A 21,100-nucleotide genomic window follows, 5' to 3' on the forward strand; every position below is an offset into this window, starting at 1 on the left:
AGTGAGTGTGCGAGGGCTGAAGGTGAATGGATGGAGAGAGTGAGTGTGAGAGGGTTGAAGATGAATGAGTAGAGAGTGAGTGTGAGAGGGTTGAAGATGAACAGATGGAGAGAGTGAGTGTGAGAGGGTTGAAGATGACTGGATGGAGAGAGTGAGTGTGAGAGGGTTGAAGATGAATGAATGGAGAGAGTGAGTGTGCGAGGGTTGAAAGTGAATGGATGGAGAGAGTGAGTGTGAGAGGGTTGAAGATGATTGGATGGAGAGAGTGAGTGTGAGAGGGTTGAAGATGAATGAATGGAGAGAGTGAGTGTGAGAGGGTTGAAGATGAACAGATGGAGAGAGTGAGTGTGCGAGGGCTGAAGGTGAATGGATGGAGAGAGTGAGTGTGAGAGGGTTGAAGATGAACGAATGGAGAGCGTGAGTGTGAGGGTTGAAGATGAATGAATGGAGAGAGTGAGTGTGAGAGGATTGAAGATGATTGGATGGAGAGAGTGAGTGTGCGAGGGTTGAAAGTGAATGGATGGAGAGAGTGAGTGTGAGAGGGTTGAAGATGAATGAATGGAGAGTGAGTGTGCGAGGGCTGAAGGTGAATGGATGGAGAGAGTGAGTGTGAGAGGGTTGAAGATGAATGAATAGAGAGTGAGTGTGCGAGTGTTGTAGATGAATGAATGGAGATTAAGTGTGAGAGGGCTGAAGGTGAACGGATGGAGAGAGTGAGTGTGAGTGGGTTGTAGATGAATGAATGGAGAGAGTCTGTGAGAGAGGGCTGAACGTGAATGGATGGAGAGAGTGAGTGTGAGTGGGTTGTAGATGAATGAATGGAGAGAGTCTGTGAGAGAGGGCTGAACGTGAACGGATGGAGAGAGTGAGTGTGAGTGGGTTGAATGGATGGACAGAGAGAGAGTTCAGACGTATTGGAATGAGTTCTTGTGTGGGGATGAAGTGTGAAGCCTCCCGCAGTTGTGCAGCCTCTCACCTCGTGATCTTGGACAAAGTCTCTCCAGGTGCTCTGGAGAGTAATCCTGGACTCCTCACCCTCGCGAATCTCCCAATCGTTCCGCAGACTGTCTGGGAGGCGGGGAAGCCCGTACACGCTGAAAGACGTCAACTTCCGATACAACTCTTGGACTGTCTCAGATTCCTGGGGAAACAGGTCGGGGGGGGATTCCGTCAGCCGAGCTCAAAGGTCACAAAATAATCAGCACTTGTTTTCCCCAGCAAGAGGGGTGAGAGGGGCTGAATGGGCCTCCTCCTGTTCCTGTGTAACAGGGGTGAGAGGGGCTGAATGGGCCTCCTCCTGTTCCTGTGTAACAGGGGTGAGAGGGGCTGAATGGGCCTCCTCCTGTTCCTGTGTAACAGGGGTGAGAGGGGCTGAATGGGCCTCCTCCTGTTCCTGTGTAACAGGGGTGAGAGGGGCTGAATGGGCCTCCTCCTGTTCCTTTGTAACAAGGGTGAGAGGGGCTGAATGGGCCTCCTCCTGTTCCTGTGTAACAGGGGTGAGAGGGGCTGAATGGGCCTCCTCCTGTTCCCGTGTAACAGGGGTGAGAGGGGCTGAATGGGCCTCCTCCTGTTCCTGTGTAATAGGGGTGAGAGGGGCTGAATGGGCCTCCTCCTGTTCCTTTGTAACAAGGGTGAGAGGGGCTGAATGGGCCTCCTCCTGTTCCTGTGTAACAGGGGTGAGAGGGGCTGAATGGGCCTCCTCCTGTTCCCGTGCAGCAGGGGTGAGAGGGGCTGAATGGGCCTCCTCCTGTTCCTTTGTAACAAGGGTGAGAGGGGCTGAATGGGCCTCCTCCTGTTCCTGTGTAACAGGGGTGAGAGGGGCTGAATGGGCCTCCTCCTGTTCCCGTGTAACAGGGGTGAGAGGGGCTGAATGGGCCTCCTCCTGTTCCTGTGTAATAGGGGTGAGAGGGGCTGAATGGGCCTCCTCCTGTTCCTTTGTAACAAGGGTGAGAGGGGCTGAATGGGCCTCCTCCTGTTCCTGTGTAACAGGGGTGAGAGGGGCTGAATGGGCCTCCTCCTGTTCCTGTGTAACAGGGGTGAGAGGGGCTCAATGGGCCTCCTCCTGTTCCTGTGTAACAGGGGTGAGAGGGGCTGAATGGGCCTCCTCCTGTTCCTGTGTATGGCCGAGGAGGGAGTGTGTAGATCAGGGATGGGAGGGAGACGGGAGGGCGGGGATCGCCAGAGGGAATGACAGGGGATTGGGCAGAGGAATTGGACGGGGATTTATTCCTGGGATGTAACAGAGGGAGTTTAGCAGGAGACAAAACGAATCTTACCTTGCTAATCTGCGCACTGTTAAATATGGCACTGAATCGCGTGGCGGAACGGCCCCGGTTATTATCAGGGGGCGTCACCAGGTCCTGCAAGCCACCACTGGACGACTGATATCTCGACAGAGTCGCGTATTCCGGAATGTTCTTCTTCGTCTTCTTGCCTCCGGCCTGGGAGAGAGCAGAGGGGCAAAGAGAGTGCGTCAGATGGATGCAGTCTCTGACCACTGAATCGCAGAAAATGACCCATGCAGGGGAGGATGTGGAGAGGGTTAATCTCCTCCTCCGATAGGGGAACAGGCTGCCCCGGTGTGTGTGTGTGTAACTGGGAGGAGGTGGGTGAGAGGGTTAATTCCCCCTCCCTCCGATAGGGGAACAGGCTGCCCCGGTGTGTGTGTGTGTAACTGGGAGGAGGTGGGTGAGAGGGTTAATCCCCCCCTCCGATAGGGGAACGGGCTGCCCCGGTGTGTGTGTGTAACTGGGAGGAGGTGGGTGAGAGGGTTAATCTCCTCCTCCGATAGGGGAACGGGCTGCCCCGGTGTGTGTGTGTGTAACTGGGAGGAGGTGGGTGAGAGGGTTAATCTCCTCCTCCGATAGGGGAACAGGCTGCCCCGGTGTGTGTGTGTGTAACTGGGAGGAGGTGGGTGAGAGGGTTAATCCCCTCCTCCGATAGGGGAACGGGCTGCCCCGGTGTGTGTGTGTAACTGGGAGGAGGTGGGTGAGAGGGTTAATCCCCCCTCCGATAGGGGAACGGACTGCCCCTGTGTGTGTGTGTAACTGGGAGGAGGTGGGTGAGAAGGTTAATCCCCCCTCCGATAGGGGAACAGGCTGCCCCGGTGTGTGTGTGTAACTGGGAGGAGGTGGGTGAGAGGGTTAATCCCCCTCCCTCCGATCGGGGAACGGGCTGCCCGGTGTGTGTGTGTAACTGGGAGGAGGTGGGTGAGAGGGTTAATCCCCCTCTCTCCGATAGGGGAACGGGCTGCCTGGTGTGTGTGTGTAACTGGGAGGAGGTGCGTGAGAGGGTTAATCCCCTCCTCCGATAGGGGAACGGGGCTGCCCGGTGTGTGTGTGTAACTGGGAGGAGGTGCGTGAGAGGGTTAATCCCCCTCTCTCCGATAGGGGAACGGGCTGCCCGGTGTGTGTGTGTAACTGGGAGGAGGTGGGTGAGAGGGTTAATCCCCCTCTCTCCGATAGGGGAACGGGCTGCCTGGTGTGTGTGTGTAACTGGGAGGAGGTGCGTGAGAGGGTTAATCCCCTCCTCCGATAGGGGAACGGGGCTGACCGGTGTGTGTGTAACTGGGAGGATTTAATCAGTGAGCTCGGAACTCCAGTGAACTTCGGTCACAAACTCAGGGATCTGGGTTCACAATGAAAAACAAATATTTGACATCTGCGCTGTTGCGGAGGGTGTCACTGGACAGAGATCAGGAGTAGGAACCCGGGCTGATTCACCCCCCTCCCACTCCCTAACCCAGGGGTCACTGGACAGGGATCAGGAGCAGGAACCTGGGCTGATTCACCCCCTCCCTCCCTAACCCAGGGGTCACTGGACAGGGATCAGGAGCAGGAACCCGGGCTGATTCACCCCCCTCCTCCCTAACCCAGGGGTCACTGGACAGGGATCAGGAGCAGGAACCCAGGCTGATTCACACCCTTTCCCTAAACCAGGAGCTCTGGCCCCCACCCCAACACACAGACACACACACACACAGGGTGAGATCAGAATAACTGCAGTGACTGAGTTTGTTTGATTGAACAGTGCGGAGGGAGGTTTATGATTTGCTTGGTTAAGGTGTGAGTGTGACCGGTCTTCCAATTGCAGATACAACAGTACAAATTCCACTACAAATCAGATTGGACTGCGTCCAAAAGCGAGTTAAGACATTTCTCCTGAATTCCCGATCGGATTTATTAGGGACCGTCTTATCTTGACAGTTCCCCCGAGTTCAGGTCTCGCCCGCAACTGGAAACATCTCCAGGTCAACCCGGTCGAAACCCCCCTCTCGTCATCCTCAAGCCCTCCATCAGGTCACCCCTCAGCTTCCTCTACCCGAGAGCAAAGAGCCCCAGTCTGTTCAATCTTTCCCCACAGTTATAAACCCCCCCCCCACCGGCCTCAGTTCTGGGAATGAGGGATTTCAGGACCTCTCGACGTTCCAAAGCACAGCAGGATCCAACAGACTGAGTGAATTGCGTTGATCTTTGAGCAGAATATTGTCTGTGATCGCAGACGGAGTACTGTCCCACCCACAGTGGGAAATCTGTTCTCGGATTCCACCCACCGATTCGGGACAGGAAGTCAGAGACAGCAATCTGAAGTTCTCCAAAGAAACGAAAATTCGGAGGACAAGCAACCCAGTTACACACCCTCACCTGGCATCTTTTAATAACCTGAAAGTTTGAAAGACATTGTTGGATTCAGCGAGGAAAGAGGCGGCCTGTTCCCCTATCGGAGGGGGGATTAACCCTCTCACCCACCTCCTCCCAGTTACACACACACACCGGGGCAGCCCGTTCCCCGATCGGAGGGGGGATTAACCCTCTCACCCACCTCCTCCCAGTTACACACACACACCGGGCAGCCCGTTCCCCTATTGGAGGAGGGGATTAACCCTCTCACCCACCTCCTCACAGTTACACACACACCGGGCAGCCCGTTCCCCTTTCGGAGAGGGGGGATTAACCCTCTCACCCACCTCCTCCCAGTTACACACACACACCGGGCAGCCTGTTCCCCTATCGGAGGAGGGGATTAACCCTCTCACCCAACTCCTCACAGTTACACACACACACCGGGCAGCCCTTTCCCCTATTGGAGGAGGGGATTAACCCTCTCACCCACCTCCTCACAGTTACACACACACACCGGGGCAGCCTGTTCCCCTATCGGAGGGGTGTTTAACCCTCTCACCCACCTCCTCACAGTTACACACACACCGGGCAGCCCTTTCCCCTTTCGGAGAGGGGATTAACCCTCTCACCCACCTCCTCACAGTTACACACACACACCGGGGCAGCCCGTTCCCCTATCGGAGGGGGGATTAACCCTCTCACCCAACTCCTCACAGTTACACACACACACCGGGCAGCCCTTTCCCCTTTCGGAGAGGGGGGATTAACCCTCTCGCACGGTTTACCTCCAGCAGCTCTGTGCATCGTCACCCAGAACAGAACCCTCAGCACTCTGTGCGTGTTGGAAGTAACCTCAGGGCCCCAAAGGGTTAAATCTCAGCGACTGACACATTTCATTCCAGGAGATTCTGTCCAATTTCAGTTTGGGACCAGGATAACTGGGGTCAGTCGTTAATAATTAAACAGGATGAAGCAGGAACTACTCAAGTCGATGAAAAACAAAACACAGGCCCCAAAACTCGAGGCCCAGACGTAGTCCAAATTGGAACGAATAGCCAATGACACAAATCCACAGGGATATTCTCCTCAATCCCAGGAAATCTAAAATAACTGGAGGTTCTGGTCCCTTTCCAAACATAACCCAGAATGGATTGAGAGTTGCTTTTTGAAGCTGGTTTGTGACTTGTTCCAAACTCGAACAGATCCCCAACGCTAACACAAATTCACAAAATGTTCCCTCGTGACAAATTCGGGAGAGTTGGTACCTCCCCATTTCAAAATAACGCACATATTTCATTCACTGGGACCAGCTAACCTAGGTCGATCTCCCGTGCTGTGCCTGTCCTGGGGAGTGTTTGATGGGGGACAGTGTAGAGGGAGCTTTACTCTGTATCTAACCCCCCGTACTGTACCTGTCCTGGGGAGTGTTTGATGGGGGACAATGTAGAGGGAGCTTTACTCTGTATCTAACCCCCGTACTGTACCTGTCCTGGGGAGTGTTTGATGGGGGACAGTGTAGAGGGAGCTTTACTCTGTATCGAACCACCTGTCCTGTACCTATCCTGCGATTTCACAGGTCGGAAAAGTGTTTGTATTGAAATGTTATCTAAATTTGCAATGAGGGAGGGTCAGACACAGAGCAGTCAGTGAAACTTAAGGGCGTGTGAAGGTATGAAACATTTTCAACGAGCCTGGAGCAATGAGTCATCAGAAAACAGTTTTGATAATTAGTGATGTGTGAGAGTGAAACTTCAAGATGGAACAAGACTGGGGTCAGAAATTCAGGCGAGAGGTTTACCTCGAGAATACTGAGCAAGGTGTTAGTGTTTAGACGATTGTTGGTAATGGAGTGGTCCCAAACAATGCCGCTGACCAATCCCAGTTCAAGACACGTCATCCAAAAGATGTTCCCTCCGACAGTGCAGCACTCCCTCAGTACTGACCCTCCGATAGTGCAGCACTCCCTCAGTACTGACCCTCCGACAGTGCGGCACTCCCTCAGTACTGACCCTCCGACAGTGCGGCACTCCCTCAGTACTGACCCTCCGACAGTGCGGCACTCCCTCAGTACTGACCCTCTGACAGTGCGGCACTCCCTCAGTACTGACCCTCTGACAGTGCGGCACTCCCTCAGTACTGAACCTCTGACAGTGCGGCACTCCCTCAGTACTGAACCTCTGACAGTGCAGCACTCCCTCAGTACTGACCCTCTGACAGTGCAGCACTCCCTCAGTACTGACCCTCTGACAGTGCAGCACTCCCTCAGTCCTGACCCTCCGACAGTGCAGAACTCCCTCAGTACTGACCCTCTGACAGTGCGGCATTCCCTCATTACTGACCCTCTGACAGTGCAGCATTCTCTCAGTACTGACCCTCTGACAGTGCGGCGCTCCCTCAGTACTGACCCTCTGACAGTGCGGCGTTCCCTCAGTACTGACCCTCCGACAGTGCAGCACTCCCTCAGTACTGACCCTCCTACCGTGCGGCGCTCCCTCAGTACTGACCCTCCTACCGTGCGGCACTCCCTCAGTACTGACCCTCCGACAGCGCGGCACTCCCTCAGTACTGACCCTCCTACCGTGCGGCACTCCCTCAGTACTGACCCTCTGACAGCGCGGCACTCCCTCAGTACTGACCCTCCTACCGTGCAGCACTCCCTCAGTACTGACCCTCCTACCGTGCGGCACTCCCTCAGTACTGACCCTCCGACAGCGCGGCATTCCTCAGTACTGACCCTCCAAGAGTGCAGCACTCCCTCAGTAGTGACCGTCCGACAGTGCGGCACTCCTCAGTACTGACCCTCCACGAGTGCAGCACTCCCTCAGTAGTGACCCTCCCACCGTGCGGGACTCCCTCAGCACTGACCCTCCGACACTGCAGCACTCCCTCAGTACTGACCCTCCCACCGTGCGGCACTCCCTCAGCACTGACCCTCCGACACTGCAGCACTCCCTCAGTACTGACCCTCCCACCGTGCGGCACTCCCTCAGTACCGACCCTGGCTTTATCGGCCTGGGTTTATGGAGCTCGAAACCATGTTGCTGGGGCTCAATACCCAGGCCCTTCCAACTCCGAGTCTGTCGTGCCTCCATTCAGTGCAGCCTCGGAGGCCAGTCAGTGATAGAGGAGCCTCTCCACATCTCATTCTGAGGAGTGGATCATGCAGCCTCGTCTCTGAGTGTGAGATGTCAGTGTGTAACACTGTGACCTTATCCTGGGACCAGAGGCTTTCCCAAGATAATGCGTCATGTGCCCTCAGTGTGTTGAAGGCACTGAGCTGCACAACCTGTTTGACCAGTTCTGGTTTGATCTGTGCTTTGTGGGCGTGGGTCTGATTTAGTGTCTTTCCAAGTTATTGTTCTCAGTGGCCTCCTAACAAGCAAGAAAGGCCTGACAACATGAAATTCTCTCTCCCACACACGTTCCAGCTTTCAGCAAAGACGTGGAAGGTGAGGGAGTGCCGCACGTTTGGAGGCTCAGTACTGAGGGAGTGCCGCACTGTCGGAGGGTCAGTACTGAGGGAGTGCCGCACTGTCGGAGGGTCAGTACTGAGGGAGTGCCGCACTGTCGGAGGGTCAGTACTGAGGGAGTGCCGCACTGTCGGAGGGTCAGTACTGAGGGAGCGCCGCACTGTCGGAGGGTCAGTACTGAGGGAGTGCCGCACTGTCGGAGGGTCAGTACTGAGGGAGTGCCGCACTGTCGGAGGGTCAGTACTGAGGGAGCGCCGCACTGTCGGAGGGTCAGTACTGAGGGAGTGCAGCACTGTCGGAGGGTCAGTACTGAGGGAGTGCAGCACTGTTGGATGTGCCGTCTTTCGGACGATACATTGAACCGAGGTCCCCCTCTGTCCTCTCCAGCACATGTCAAAGCTCCTCCGGCCGCTATTGGACGAAGTGCGGGGTATGGGGCGGAGGGCGGGGTGTGCTGGCAGTGGAGGAGGGAGTCCTCCCCGGGCGCCCCGAGGCCGATAGTCAACCGTCAACCCACATCACTCAGAACAAACAGGTCCTTCTCACTTTGCTGCGTCTGGGATCTTGCTGTGCGCAAACCGCTGCGTTCCCCACATTACAGGAGTGGCCCCCACCCACCCCCCACCCCCGGCCGGGTGACGGACACGCGTTCGTTCCTACCTGGTAGCCCAGTGTTCTGCTCCCCTTGTTCTTCGTGGAGACCCCCTCAGCGAGGTACTGGGGAAGGAATGGACTGCTCCCGTACGAGGCGCGGTCCCTGCTGTCGAATAGCTGGATCCTGGCGGCCACTAGTCCCAGGGGCCCCGGGTCCAGGACCTCGGTGTCTGACACCTCAAGGTCCTCGTGGAGCACCGTCACCTGCGGAACATTCCACGTCCTTCCAGCGAATCGGGACATGGCCGCCCGCGGACTGGGGCGGGGGGAGGTGCCCGCGTGTTGCCGGGGACGTCGGGTGTCGAACTGTTCCCCGCCCGCCCTTCACCTTTGCCTCGACATTCCCGAGAGGAACGTCGGATGCCAGGAGTGATCGTCCTTCGTTCACCTGCGCCACTGGGGGCCAGAACTCCGTGACTGGGTTCGTTGGTGGGGAGGTTGGAGGAGTGTTGACTTGCTGGTTCGTTGCTTGGTTAGTTGGTTGGTTGGTTGACCGGTTAGTTGGTTGGTTGGTTGACAGGTTAGTAGGTTGGTTGACAGGTTAGTAGGTTGGTTGGTTGACCGGTTAGTTGGTTGGTTGATTGGCCGGTAAGTTGGTTGGTTGGTTGACCGGTTAGTTGGTTGGTTGTCGACCGGTTAGTTGGTTGGTTGGTTGACAGGTTAGTAGGTTGGTTGGTTGGCCGGTAAGTTGGTTGGTTGGTTGACCGGTTAGTTGGTTGGTTGTCGACCGGTTAGTTGGTTGGTTGGTTGACAGGTTAGTAGGTTGGTTGGTTGACCGGTAAGTTGGTTGGTTGATTGGCCGGTTAGTTGGTTGGTTGGTTGACCGGTTAGTTGGTTGGTTGTCGACCGGTTAGTTGGTTGGTTGGTTGACCGGTTAGTTGGTTGGTTGATTGACAGGTTAGTTGGTTGGTTGATTGGCCGGTTAGTTGGTTGGTTGGTTGACTGGTTAGTTGGTTGGTTGGTTGACAGGTTAGTTGGTTGGTTGATTGGCCGGTTAGTTGGTTGGTTGGTTGACCGGTTAGTTGGTTGGTTGATTGACCGGTTAGTTGGTTGGTTGGTTGAAAGGTTAGTAGGTTGGTTGGTTGACCGGTTAGTAGGTTGGTTGGTCGGCCGGTTAGTAGGTTGGTTAGTAGATTGGGAGCTTTGCTTGGTCGGCTGTTGAGCTCATTGCCGGGAACAGACAAGACTGTGGACCGAACCGGTCGGCAGGTCTGCGATTTAACGAAAGGTAGAATTAGCAGCAGATCAAACTGACAGGGACGGTTCCGGGGGTGCGGTGCGGGAAGATTAGAGGGTGGGTTTGGGTTCGGAACAGGCAAAGGGGGAGGGGGACAGTTAGAGGAAGGGGGACGGGGATGTGGGAGGGTTCAGGATAGGATTAGAAAGAGGGATGAGAGAGATGGCAGTGGTTTAGAGTGAGCTTCACTCTGTATCTAACCCCCGTACTGTACCTGTCCTGGGGAGTGTTTGATGGGGGACAGTGTAGAGGGAGCTTTACTCTGTATCTAACCCCCGTACTGTACCTGTCCTGGGGAGTGTTTGATGGGGACAGTGTAGAGGGAGCTTTACTCTGTATCTAACCCCCCGTACTGTACCTGTCCTGGGGAGTGTTTGATGGGGGACAGTGTAGAGGGAGCTTTACTCTGTATCTAAACCCCCGTACTGTACCTGTCCTGGGGAGTGTTTGATGGGGGACAGCGTAGAGGGAGCTTTACTCTGTATCTAACCCCCGTGCTGTACCTGTCCTGGGGAGTGGTGGTGGGGGACAGTGTAGAGGGAGCTTCACTCTGTATCTAACCCCCCCCCGTACTGTACCTGTCCTGGGGAGTGTTTGATGGGGGACAGCGTAGAGGGAGCTTTACTCTGTATCTAACCCCCCGTACTGTACCTCTCCTGGGGAGTGTTTGATGGGGGACAGTGTAGAGGGAGCTTCACTCTGTATCTAACCCCCCCCCCCCCCGTACTGTACCTGTCCTGGGGAGTGTTTGATGGGGGACAGTGTAGAGGGAGCTTCACTCTGTATCTAACCCCCCGTACTGTACCTGTCCTGGGGAGTGTTTGATGGGGGACAGTGTAGAGGGAGCTTTACTCTGTATCTAACCCCCCGTACTGTACCTGTCCTGGGGAGTGTTTGATGGGGGACAGTGTAGAGGGAGCTTTACTCTGTATCTAACCCCCCGTACTGTACCTGTCCTGGGGAGTGTTTGACGGAGGACAGTGCAGAGAGAGCTTTACTCTGTATCTAACCCCCCGTACTTTACCTGTCCTGGGGAGTGTTTGAGGGAGGACAGTGTAGAGAGAGCTTTACTCTGTATCTAACCCCCGTACTGTACCTGTCCTGGGGAGTGTTTGACGGAGGACAGTGTAGAGAGAGCTTTACTCTGTATCTAACCCCCCGTACTGTACCTGTCCTGGGGAGTGTTTGACGGAGGACAGTGTAGAGGGAGCTTTACTCTGTATCTAACCCCCCGTACTGTACCTGTCCTGGGGAGTGTTTGACGGAGGACAGTGTAGAGAGAGCTTTACTCTGTATCTAACCCCCCGTACTGTACATGTCCTGGGGAGTGTTTGACGGAGGACAGTGTAGAGAGAGCTTTACTCTGTATCTAACCCCCCCGTACTGTACCTGTCCTGGGGAGTGTTTGACGGAGGACAGTGTAGAGGGAGCTTCACTCTGTATCTAACCCCCGTACTGTACATGTCCTGGGGAGTGTTTGACGGAGGACAGTGTAGAGAGAGCTTTACTCTGTATCTAACCCCCGTACTGTACCTGTCCTGGGGAGTGTTTGACGGAGGACAGTGTAGAGGGAGCTTTACTCTGTATCTAACCCCTGTACTGTACCTGTCCTGGGGAGTGTTTGACGGAGGACAGTGTAGAGAGAGCTTTACTCTGTATCTAACCCCCCGTACTGTACCTGTCCTGGGGAGTGTTTGATGGGGACAGTGTAGAGAGAGCTTTACTCTGTATCTAACCCCCGTACTGTACCTGTCCTGGGGAGTGTTTGACGGAGGACAGTGTAGAGGGAGCTTTACTCTGTATCTAACCCCTGTACTGTACCTGTCCTGGGGAGTGTTTGACGGAGGACAGTGTAGAGAGAGCTTTACTCTGTATCTAACCCCCCGTACTGTACCTGTCCTGGGGAGTGTTTGATGGAGGACAGTGTAGAGGGAGCTTTACTCTGTATCTAACCCCCCCGTACTGTACCTGTCCTGCGGAGTGTTTGATGGGGACAGTGTAGAGGGAGCTTTACTCTGTATCTAACCCCCCGTACTGTACCTGTCCTGGGGAGTGTTTGACGGAGGACAGTGTAGAGAGAGCTTTACTCTGTATCTAACCCCCCGTACTGTACCTGTCCTGGGTAGTGTTTGACGGGGGACAGCGTAGAGGGAGCTTTACTCTGTATCTAACCCCCCGTACTGTACCTGTCCTGGGGAGTGTTTGATGGGGACAGTGTAGAGAGAGCTTTACTCTGTATCTAACCCCCCCCGTACTGTACCTGTCCTGGGGAGTGTTTGACGGAGGACAGTGTAGAGAGAGCTTTACTCTGTATCTAACCCCCGTACTGTACCTGTCCTGGGGAGTGTTTGACGGGGGACAGTGTAGAGGGAGCTTTACTCTGTATCTAACCCCCCGTACTGTACCTGTCCTGGGGAGTGTTTGACGGGGGACAGTGTAGAGGGAGCTTTACTCTGTATCTAACCCCTCTACAAAGTTCTGTTCCTGAATGGTTTCCGTCACATTTTCCAGTCTTTTTGCTCCCACGATCTCAGTCTCCGCACCGCTCTGATTGTGCCTGAAGATAAATCGAGAGAGTGGAGGGAAGAGAGTGTGCTTACCTACAAAATCCTGCAGGTTTCCGAACAGCTCTGGAATGTGACAGGCTCCCTCAGAGACATTTACTGTTCTCCGGAAATGTCCAGGAGAGGAAAGAAATTGGATTGTCTCAGAATCTCACCCTCAGACAGGAGTTAATGACACAGACTCTCCTTGGTGTCGAAAGCTGACGAGGCGGGGAGAGAGGAAATGATACTGGGACAGGGGAGTGAACATTGGAATGTAATTGTCAGCTGAGTGTGAGCAAACACAAATCTTCCGAAACAGACAAATCAACAATACACAGGGACACAAAACAGAGAGGATTCATTCACTGCTACATTCATTCAAGTAAAAGATAGAAAAGGCAACATGTACTACCTGATGTTCCCCAGTCTGTCCCCTCTCTATATCCCACTGTTCCCCAGTCTGTCCCCTCTCTATATCCCACTGTTCTCCAGTCTGTCCCCTCTCTATATCCCACTGTTCCCCAGTCTGTCCCCTCTCTATATCACACTGTTCCCCAGTCTGTCCCCTCTCTATATCCCACTGTTCCCCAGTCTGTCCCCTCTCTATCGCCCACTGTTCCCCAGTCTGTCCCCTCTCTATATCACACTGTTCCCCAGTCTGTCCCCTCTCTATATCCCACTGTTCCCCAGTCTGTCCCCTCTCTATATCACACTGTTCCCCAGTCTGTCCCCTCTCTATATCCCACTGTTCCCCAGTCTGTCCCCTCTCTATATCCCACTGTTCCCCAGTCTGTCCCCTCTCTGTATCCCACTGTTCCCCAGTCTGTCCCCTCTCTATATCCCACTTTTCCCCAGTTTGTCCATTCTCTATATCCCACTGTTCCCCAGTGTCTCCCCCCTCTATATCCCACTGTTCCCCAGTCTGTCCCCTCTCTATATCACACTGTTCCACAGTCTGTCCCCTCTCTATATCACACTGTTCCCCAGTCTGTCCCCTCTCTATATCCCACTCTTCACCAGTCTGTCCCCTCTCTATATCCCACTGTTCCCCAGTCTGTCCCCTCTCTATATCCCACTGTTCCCCAGTTTGTCCCCTCTCTATATCCCACTGTTCCCCAGTCTGTCCCCTCTCTATTTCCCACTGTTCCCCAGTTTGTCCCTTTTCTGTATGCCACTGTTCCCCAGTTTGTCCCCTCTCTATATCCCACTGTTCCCCAGTCTGTCCCCTCTCTATATCCCACTGTTCCCCAGTCTGTCCCTCTCTATATCCCACTGTTCCCCAGTCTGTCCCCTCTCTATATCCCACTGTTCCCCAGTCTGTCCCCTCTCTGTATCCCACTGTTCCCCAGTCTGTCCCCTCTCTATATCCCACTGTTCCCCAGTCTGTCCCTCTCTATATCCCACTGTTCCCCAGTCTGTCCCCTCTCTATATCCCACTGTTCCCCAGTCTGTCCCCTCTCTATATCCCACTGTTCCCCAGTCTGTCCCCTCTCTATATCCCACTGTTCACCAGTCTGTCCCCTCTCTATATCCAACTGTTCCCCATTCTGTCCCCTCTCTATATCCCACTGTTCCCCAGTTTGTCCCCTCTCTATATCCCACTGTTCCCCAGTCTGTCCCCTCTCTATATCCCACTGTTCCCCAGTCTGTCCCCTCTCTATATCCCACTGTTCCCCATTCTGTCCCCTCTCTATATCCCACTGTTCCCCAGTTTGTCCCCTCTCTATATCCCACTGTTCCCCAGTCTGTCCCCTCTCTATATCCCACTGTTCCCCAGTTTGTCCCCTCTCTATATCCCACTGTTCCCCAGTCTGTCCCCTCTCTATTTCCCACTGTTCCCCAGTTTGTCCCCTCTCTATATCCCACTGTTACCCAGTCTGTCCCCTCTCTATATCCCACTGTTCCCCAGTTTGTCCCCTCTCTATATCCCACTGTTCCCCAGTCTGTCCCCTCTCTATTTCCCACTGTTCCCCAGTTTGTCCCTTTTCTGTATGCCACTGTTCCCCAGTTTGTCCCCTCTCTATATCCCACTGTTCCCCAGTCTGTCCCCTCTCTATATCCCACTGTTCCCCAGTTTGTCCCCTCTCTATTTCCCACTGTTCCCCAGTTTGTCCCTTTTCTGTATGCCACTGTTCCCCAGTTTGTCCCCTCTCTATATCCCACTGTTCCCCAGTTTGTCCCCTCTCTATATCCCACTGTTCCCCAGTCTGTCCCCTCTCTATATCCCACTGTTCCCCATTCTGTCCCCTCTCTATATCCCACTGTTCCCCAGTTTGTCCCCTCTCTATTTCCCTCTGTTCCCCAGTTTGTCCCTTTTCTGTATGCCACTGTTCCCCAGTGTGCCCCCTCTCTATATCACACTGTTCCCCAGTCTGTCCCCTCTCTATATCCCACATTTCCCCAGTCTGTCCCCTCTCTACACCTCACTGTTCCCCAGTCTGTCCCCTCTCTATATCCCACTGTTCCCCAATCTGTCCCCTCTCTATATCCCACTGTTCCCCAGTCTGTCCCCTCTCTATATCCCACTGTTCCCCAGTCTGTCCCCTCTCTATATCCCACTGTTCCCCAGTGTGTCCCATCTCTATATCCCACTTTTCCCCAGTCTGTCCCCTCTCTATATCCCACTGTTCCCCAGTCTGTCCCCTCTCTATATCCCACATTTCCCCAGTCTGTCCCCTCTCTACACCTCACTGTTCCCCAGTCTGTCCCCTCTCTATATCCCACTGTTCCTCAGTCTGTCCCCTCTCTATATCCCACTGTTCCCCAGTCTGTCCCCTCTCTATATCCCACTGTTCCCCAGTCTGTCCCCTCTCTATATCCCACTGTTCCCCAGTCTGTCCCCTCTCTATATCACACTGTTCCCCAGTCTGTCCCCTCTCTATATCCCACATTTCCCCAGTCTGTCCCCTCTCTATATCTCACTGTTCCCCAGTCTGTCCCCTCTCTATATCCCACTGTTCCCCAGTCTGTCCCCTCTCTATATCCCACTGTTCCCCAGTCTGTCCCCTCTCTATATCCCACATTTCCCCAGTCTGTCCCCTCTCTATATCCCACTGTTCCCCAGTCTGTCCCCTCTCTATATCCCACTGTTCCCCAGTCTGTCCCCTCTCTATATCTCACTGTTCCCCAGTCTGTCCCCTCTCTATATCCCACTGTTCCCCAGTCTGTCCCCTCTCTATATCCCACATTTCCCCAGTCTGTCCCCTCTCTATATCTCACTGTTCCCCAGTCTGTCCCCTCTCTATATCCCACTGTTCCCCAGTCTGTCCCCTCTCTATATCCCACTGTTCCCCAGTCTGTCCCCTCTCTATATCCCACTGTTCCCCAGTCTGTCCCCTCTCTATATCCCACATTTCCCCAGTCTGTCCCCTCTCTATATCCCACATTTCCCCAGTCTGTCCCCTCTCTATATCCCACTGTTCCCCAGTCTGTCCCCTCTCTATATCCCACTGTTCCCCAGTCTGTCCCCTCTCTATATCCCACATTTCCCCAGTCTGTCCCCTCTCTATATCACACTGTTCCCCAGTCTGTCCCCTCTCTATATCCCACATTTCCCCAGTCTGTCCCCTCTCTATATCACACTGTTCCCCAGTCTGTCCCCTCTCTATATCCCACATTTCCCCAGTCTGTCCCCTCTCTATATCTCACTGTTCCCCAGTCTGTCCCCTCTCTATATCTCACTGTTCCCCAGTCTGTCCCCTCTCTATATCCCACTGTTCCCCAGTCTGTCCCCTCTCTATATCCCACATTTCCCCAGTCTGTCCCCTCTCTATATCTCACTGTTCCCCAGTCTGTCCCCTCTCTATATCCCACTGTTCCCCAGTCTGTCCCCTCTCTATATCCCACATTTCCCCAGTCTGTCCCCTCTCTATATCTCACTGTTCCCCAGTCTGTCCCCTCTCTATATCTCACTGTTCCCCAGTCTGTCCCCTCTCTATATCCCACTGTTCCCCAGTCTGTCCCCTCTCTATATCCCACTGTTCCCCAGTCTGTCCCCTCTCTATATCCCACTGTTCCCCAGTCTGTCCCCTCTCTATATCCCACTGTTCCCCAGTCTGTCCCCTCTCTATATCCCACTGTTCCCCAGTCTGTCCCCTCTCTATATCCCACTGTTCCCCAGTCTGTCCCCTCTCTATATCCCACTTTTCCCCAGTCTGTCCCCTCTCTATATCCCACTTTTCCCCAGTCTGTCCCCTCTCTATATCACACTGTTCCCCAGTCTGTCCCCTCTCTATATCCCACTGTTCCCCAGTCTGTCCCCTCGCTATATCACACTCTTCCCCAGTCTGTCCCCTCTCTATATCCCACTTTTCCCCAGTCTGTCCCCTCTCTATATCACACTGTTCCCCAGTCTGTCCCCTCTCTATATCCCACTGTTCCCCAATCTGTCCCCTCGCTATATCACACTGTTCCCCAGTCTGTCCCCTCGCTATATCACACTGTTCCCCAGTCTGTCCCCTCTCTATATCCCACTGTTCCCCAGTCTGTCCCCTCGCTATATCCCACTGTTCCCCAGTCTGTCCCCTCGCTATATCCCACTGTTCCCCAGTCTGTCCCCTCTCTATATCCCACTGTTCCCCAATCTGTCCCCTCGCTATATCACACTGTTCCCCAGTCTGTCCCCTCGCTTAATCACACTGTTCCCCAGTCTGTCCCCTCTCTATATCCCACTGTTCCCCAGTCTGTCCCCTCTCTATATCCCACTGTTCCCCAGTCTGTCCCCTCTCTATATCACACTGTTCCCCAGTCTGTCCCCTCTCTATATCCCACTTTTCCCCAGTCTGTCCCCTCTCTATATCACACTGTTCCCCAGTCTGTCCTCTCTCTATATCCCACTGTTCCCCAGTCTGTCCCCTCGCTATATCACACTGTTCCCCAGTCTGTCCCCTCTCTATATCCCACTGTTCCCCAGTCTGTCCCCTCTCTAAATCCCACTGTTCCCCAGTCTGTCCCCTCTCTATATCACACTGTTCCCCAGTCTGTCCCCTCGCTATATCACACTGTTCCCGAGTCTGTCCCCTCTCTATATCACAATGTTCCCCAGTCTGTCCCCTCTCTATATCCCACTGTGCCCCATTCTGTCCCCTCTCTATATCCCACTTTTCCCCAGTCTATCCCCTCTCTATATCCCACTGTTCACCAGTTTGTCCCCTCTCTATATCCCACTGTTCCCCAGTTTGTCCCCTCTCCATATCCCACTGTTCCCCAGTTTGTCCCCTCTCTATATCCCACTTTTCCCCAGTCTATCCCCTCTCTATATCCCACTGTTCACCAGTTTGTCCCCTCTCTATATCCCACTGTTCCCCAGTTTGTCCCCTCTCTATATCCCACTGTTCCCCAGTTTGTCCCCTCTCTATATCCCACTTTTCCCCAGTCTGTCCCCTCTCTATATCCCACTGTTGCCCAGTCTGTCCCCTCTCTGTATCCCACTGTTGCCCAGTCTGTCCCCTCTCTGTATCCCACTGTTCCCCAGTCTGTCCCCTCTCTATATCCCACTTTTCCCCATTCTGTCCCCTCTCCATATCCCACTTTTCCCCAGTCTGTCCCCTCTCTGTATCCCACTGTTCCCCAGTCTGTCCCCTCTCTATATCCCACTTTTCCCCATTCTGTCCCCTCTCCATATCCCACTTTTCCCCAGTCTGTCCCCTCTCTATATCACACTGTTCCCCAGTCTGTCCCCTCTCTATATCCCACTGTTCCCAGTCTGTCCCCTCGCTATATCACACTGTTCCCCAGTCTGTCCCCTCTCTATATCCCACTGTTCCCCAGTCTGTCCCCTCTCTATATCCCATTGTTCCCCAGTCTGTCCCCTCTCTATATCCCACTGTTCCCCAGTCTGTCCCCTCTCTATATCCCACTGTTCCCCAGTCTGTCCCCTCTCTATATCACACTGTTCCCAGTCTGTCCCCTCTCTATATCCCACTGTTCCCCAGTCTGTCCCCTCTCTATATCCCATTGTTCCCCAGTCTGTCCCCTCTCTATATCCCACTGTTCCCCAGTCTGTCCCCTCTCTATATCCCACTGTTCCCCAGTCTGTCCCCTCTCTATATCACACTGTTCCCCAGTCTGTCCCCTCTCTATATCCCACTTTTCCCCAGTCTGTCCCCTCTCTATATCACACTGTTCCCCAGTCTGTCCCCTCGCTATATCACACTGTTCCCCAGTCTGTCCCCTCTCTATATCCCACTGTTCCCCAGTCTGTCCCCTCTCTAAATCCCACTGTTCCCCAGTCTGTCCCCTCTCTATATCACACTGTTCCCCAGTCTGTCCCCTCGCTATATCACACTGTTCCCGAGTCTGTCCCCTCTCTATATCACAATGTTCCCCAGTCTGTCCCCTCTCTATATCCCACTGTGCCCCATTCTGTCCCCTCTCTATATCCCACTTTTCCCCAGTCTATCCCCTCTCTATATCCCACTGTTCACCAGTTTGTCCCCTCTCTATATCCCACTGTTCCCCAGTTTGTCCCCTCTCCATATCCCACTGTTCCCCAGTTTGTCCCCTCTCTGTATGCCACTGTTCACCAGTCTGTCCCCTCTCTATATCCCACTGTTCCCCATTCTGTCCCCTCTCTATATCACACTGTTCCCCATTCTGTCCCCTCTCCATATCCCACTGTTCCCCAGTCTGTCCCCTCTCTATATCCCACTGTTCCCCAGTCTGTCCCCTCTCTATATCCCACAGTTCCCCAATGTGTCCCCTCTCTATATCCCACTGTTCCCCAGTCTGTCCCCTCTCTATATCACACTGTTCCCCAGTCTGTCCCCTCTCTGTATCCCACTGTTGCCCAGTCTGTCCCCTCTCTGTATCCCACTGTTGCCCAGTCTGTCCCCTCTCTGTATCCCACTGTTCCCCAGTCTGTCCCCTCTCTATATCCCACTTTTCCCCATTCTGTCCCCTCTCCATATCCCACTTTTCCCCAGTCTGTCCCCTCTCTATATCCCACTTTTCCCCAGTCTGTCCCCTCTCTATATCCCACTGTTCCCCAGTCTGTCCCCTCTCTATATCCCACAGTTCCCCAATGTGTCCCCTCTCTATATCCCACTGTTCCCCAGTCTGTCCCCTCTCTATATCCCACTGTTCCCCAGTCTGTCCCCTCTCTGTATCCCACTGTTGCCCAGTCTGTCCCCTCTCTGTATCCCACTGTTGCCCAGTCTGTCCCCTCTCTGTATCCCACTGTTCCCCAGTCTGTCCCCTCTCTATATCCCACTTTTCCCCATTCTGTCCCCTCTCCATATCCCACTTTTCCCCAGTCTGTCCCCTCTCTATATCGCACTGTTCCCCAGTGTGTCCCCTCTCTATATCCCACTGTTCCCCAGTCTGTCCCCTCGCTATATCACACTGTTCCCCAGTCTGTCCCCTCTCTATATCCCACTTTTCCCCAGTCTGTCCCCTCTCTGTATCACACTGTTCCCCAGTCTGTCCCCTCGCTATATCACACTGTTCCCCAGTCTGTCCCCTCGCTATATCACACTGTTCCCCAGTCTGTCCCCTCGCTATATCACACTGTTCCCCAGTCTGTCCCCTCTCTATATCCCACTGTTCCTCAGTCTGTCCCCTTGCTATATCACACTGTTCCCCAGTCTGTCCCCTCGCTATATCACACTGTTCCCCAGTCTGTCCCCTCGCTATATCACACTGTTCCCCAGTCTGTCCCCTCTCTATATCACACTGTTCCCCAGTCTGTCCCCTCGCTATATCACACTGTTCCCCAGTCTGTCCCCTCGCTATATCACACTGTTCCCCAGTCTGTCCCCTCGCTATATCACACTGTTCCCCAGTCTGTCCCCTCTCTATATCCCACTGTTCCCCAGTCTGTCCCCTCTCTATATCCCACTTTTCCCCAGTCTGTCCCCTCTCTATATCACACTGTTCCCCAGTCTGTCCCCTCTCTAAATCCCACTGTTCCCCAGTCTGTCCCCTCTCTATATCCCACTGTTCCCCAGTCTGTCCCCTCTCTATATCCCACTGTTCCCCAGTCTGTCCCCTCTCTATATCCCACTGTTCCCCAGTCTGTCCCCTCGCTATATCACACTGTTCCCCAGTCTGTCCCCTCTCTATATCCCACTGTTCCCCATTCTGTCCCCTCTCTATATCCCACTGATCCCCAGTCTGTCCCCTCTCTATATCCCACTGTTCCCCATTCTGTCCCCTCGCTATATCACACTGTTCCCAGTCTGTCCCCTCTCTATATCCCACTGTTCCCCAGTTTGTCCCCTCTCTATATCCCACTGTTCCCCAGTCTGTCCCCTCTCTATATCCCACTGTTCCCCATTCTGTCCCCTCTCTATATCCCACTGTTCCCCAGTTTGTCCCCTCTCTATATCCCACTGTTCCCCAGTCTGTCCCCTCTCTATATGCCACTGTTCCCCAGTCTGTCCCCTCTCTATATCCCACTGTTCCCCATTCTGTCCCCTCTCTATATCCCACTGTTCCCCAGTCTGTCCCCTCTCCATATCACACTGTTCCCCATTCTGTCCCCTCTCTATATCCCACTGTTCCCCAGTCTGTCCCCTCTCTATATCCCACTGTTCCCCAGTCTGTCCCCTCTCTATATCCCACTGTTCCCCA

At 54.1% G+C, this 21,100-nt stretch overlaps 1 protein-coding gene across 1 annotated transcript in view; it reads right to left on the reverse strand.

Moving 5' to 3' along the window:
• The window catches only part of LOC137361948 (pleckstrin homology domain-containing family G member 6-like), a 47,455-nt gene extending 34,701 nt beyond the window's left edge, over window positions 1-12,754 (reverse strand). The window contains exons 1-4 of the mRNA XM_068026530.1: window positions 12,584-12,754; window positions 8,753-9,957; window positions 2,277-2,441; window positions 977-1,141 (exon numbers count right to left, since the gene is read on the reverse strand). Coding sequence (XP_067882631.1) covers window positions 977-1,141; window positions 2,277-2,441; window positions 8,753-8,989 — 567 coding nt within the window. The 5' untranslated portion in view covers window positions 8,990-9,957; window positions 12,584-12,754. The remainder of the gene's footprint in view (window positions 1-976; window positions 1,142-2,276; window positions 2,442-8,752; window positions 9,958-12,583) is intronic.
• Window positions 12,755-21,100: the final 8,346 nt, after the last annotated feature.

The sequence above is a fragment of the Heterodontus francisci genome, unplaced genomic scaffold (assembly GCF_036365525.1).
Source record: "Heterodontus francisci isolate sHetFra1 unplaced genomic scaffold, sHetFra1.hap1 HAP1_SCAFFOLD_323, whole genome shotgun sequence".
NCBI classification, from domain to species: Eukaryota; Metazoa; Chordata; class Chondrichthyes; order Heterodontiformes; family Heterodontidae; genus Heterodontus; species Heterodontus francisci.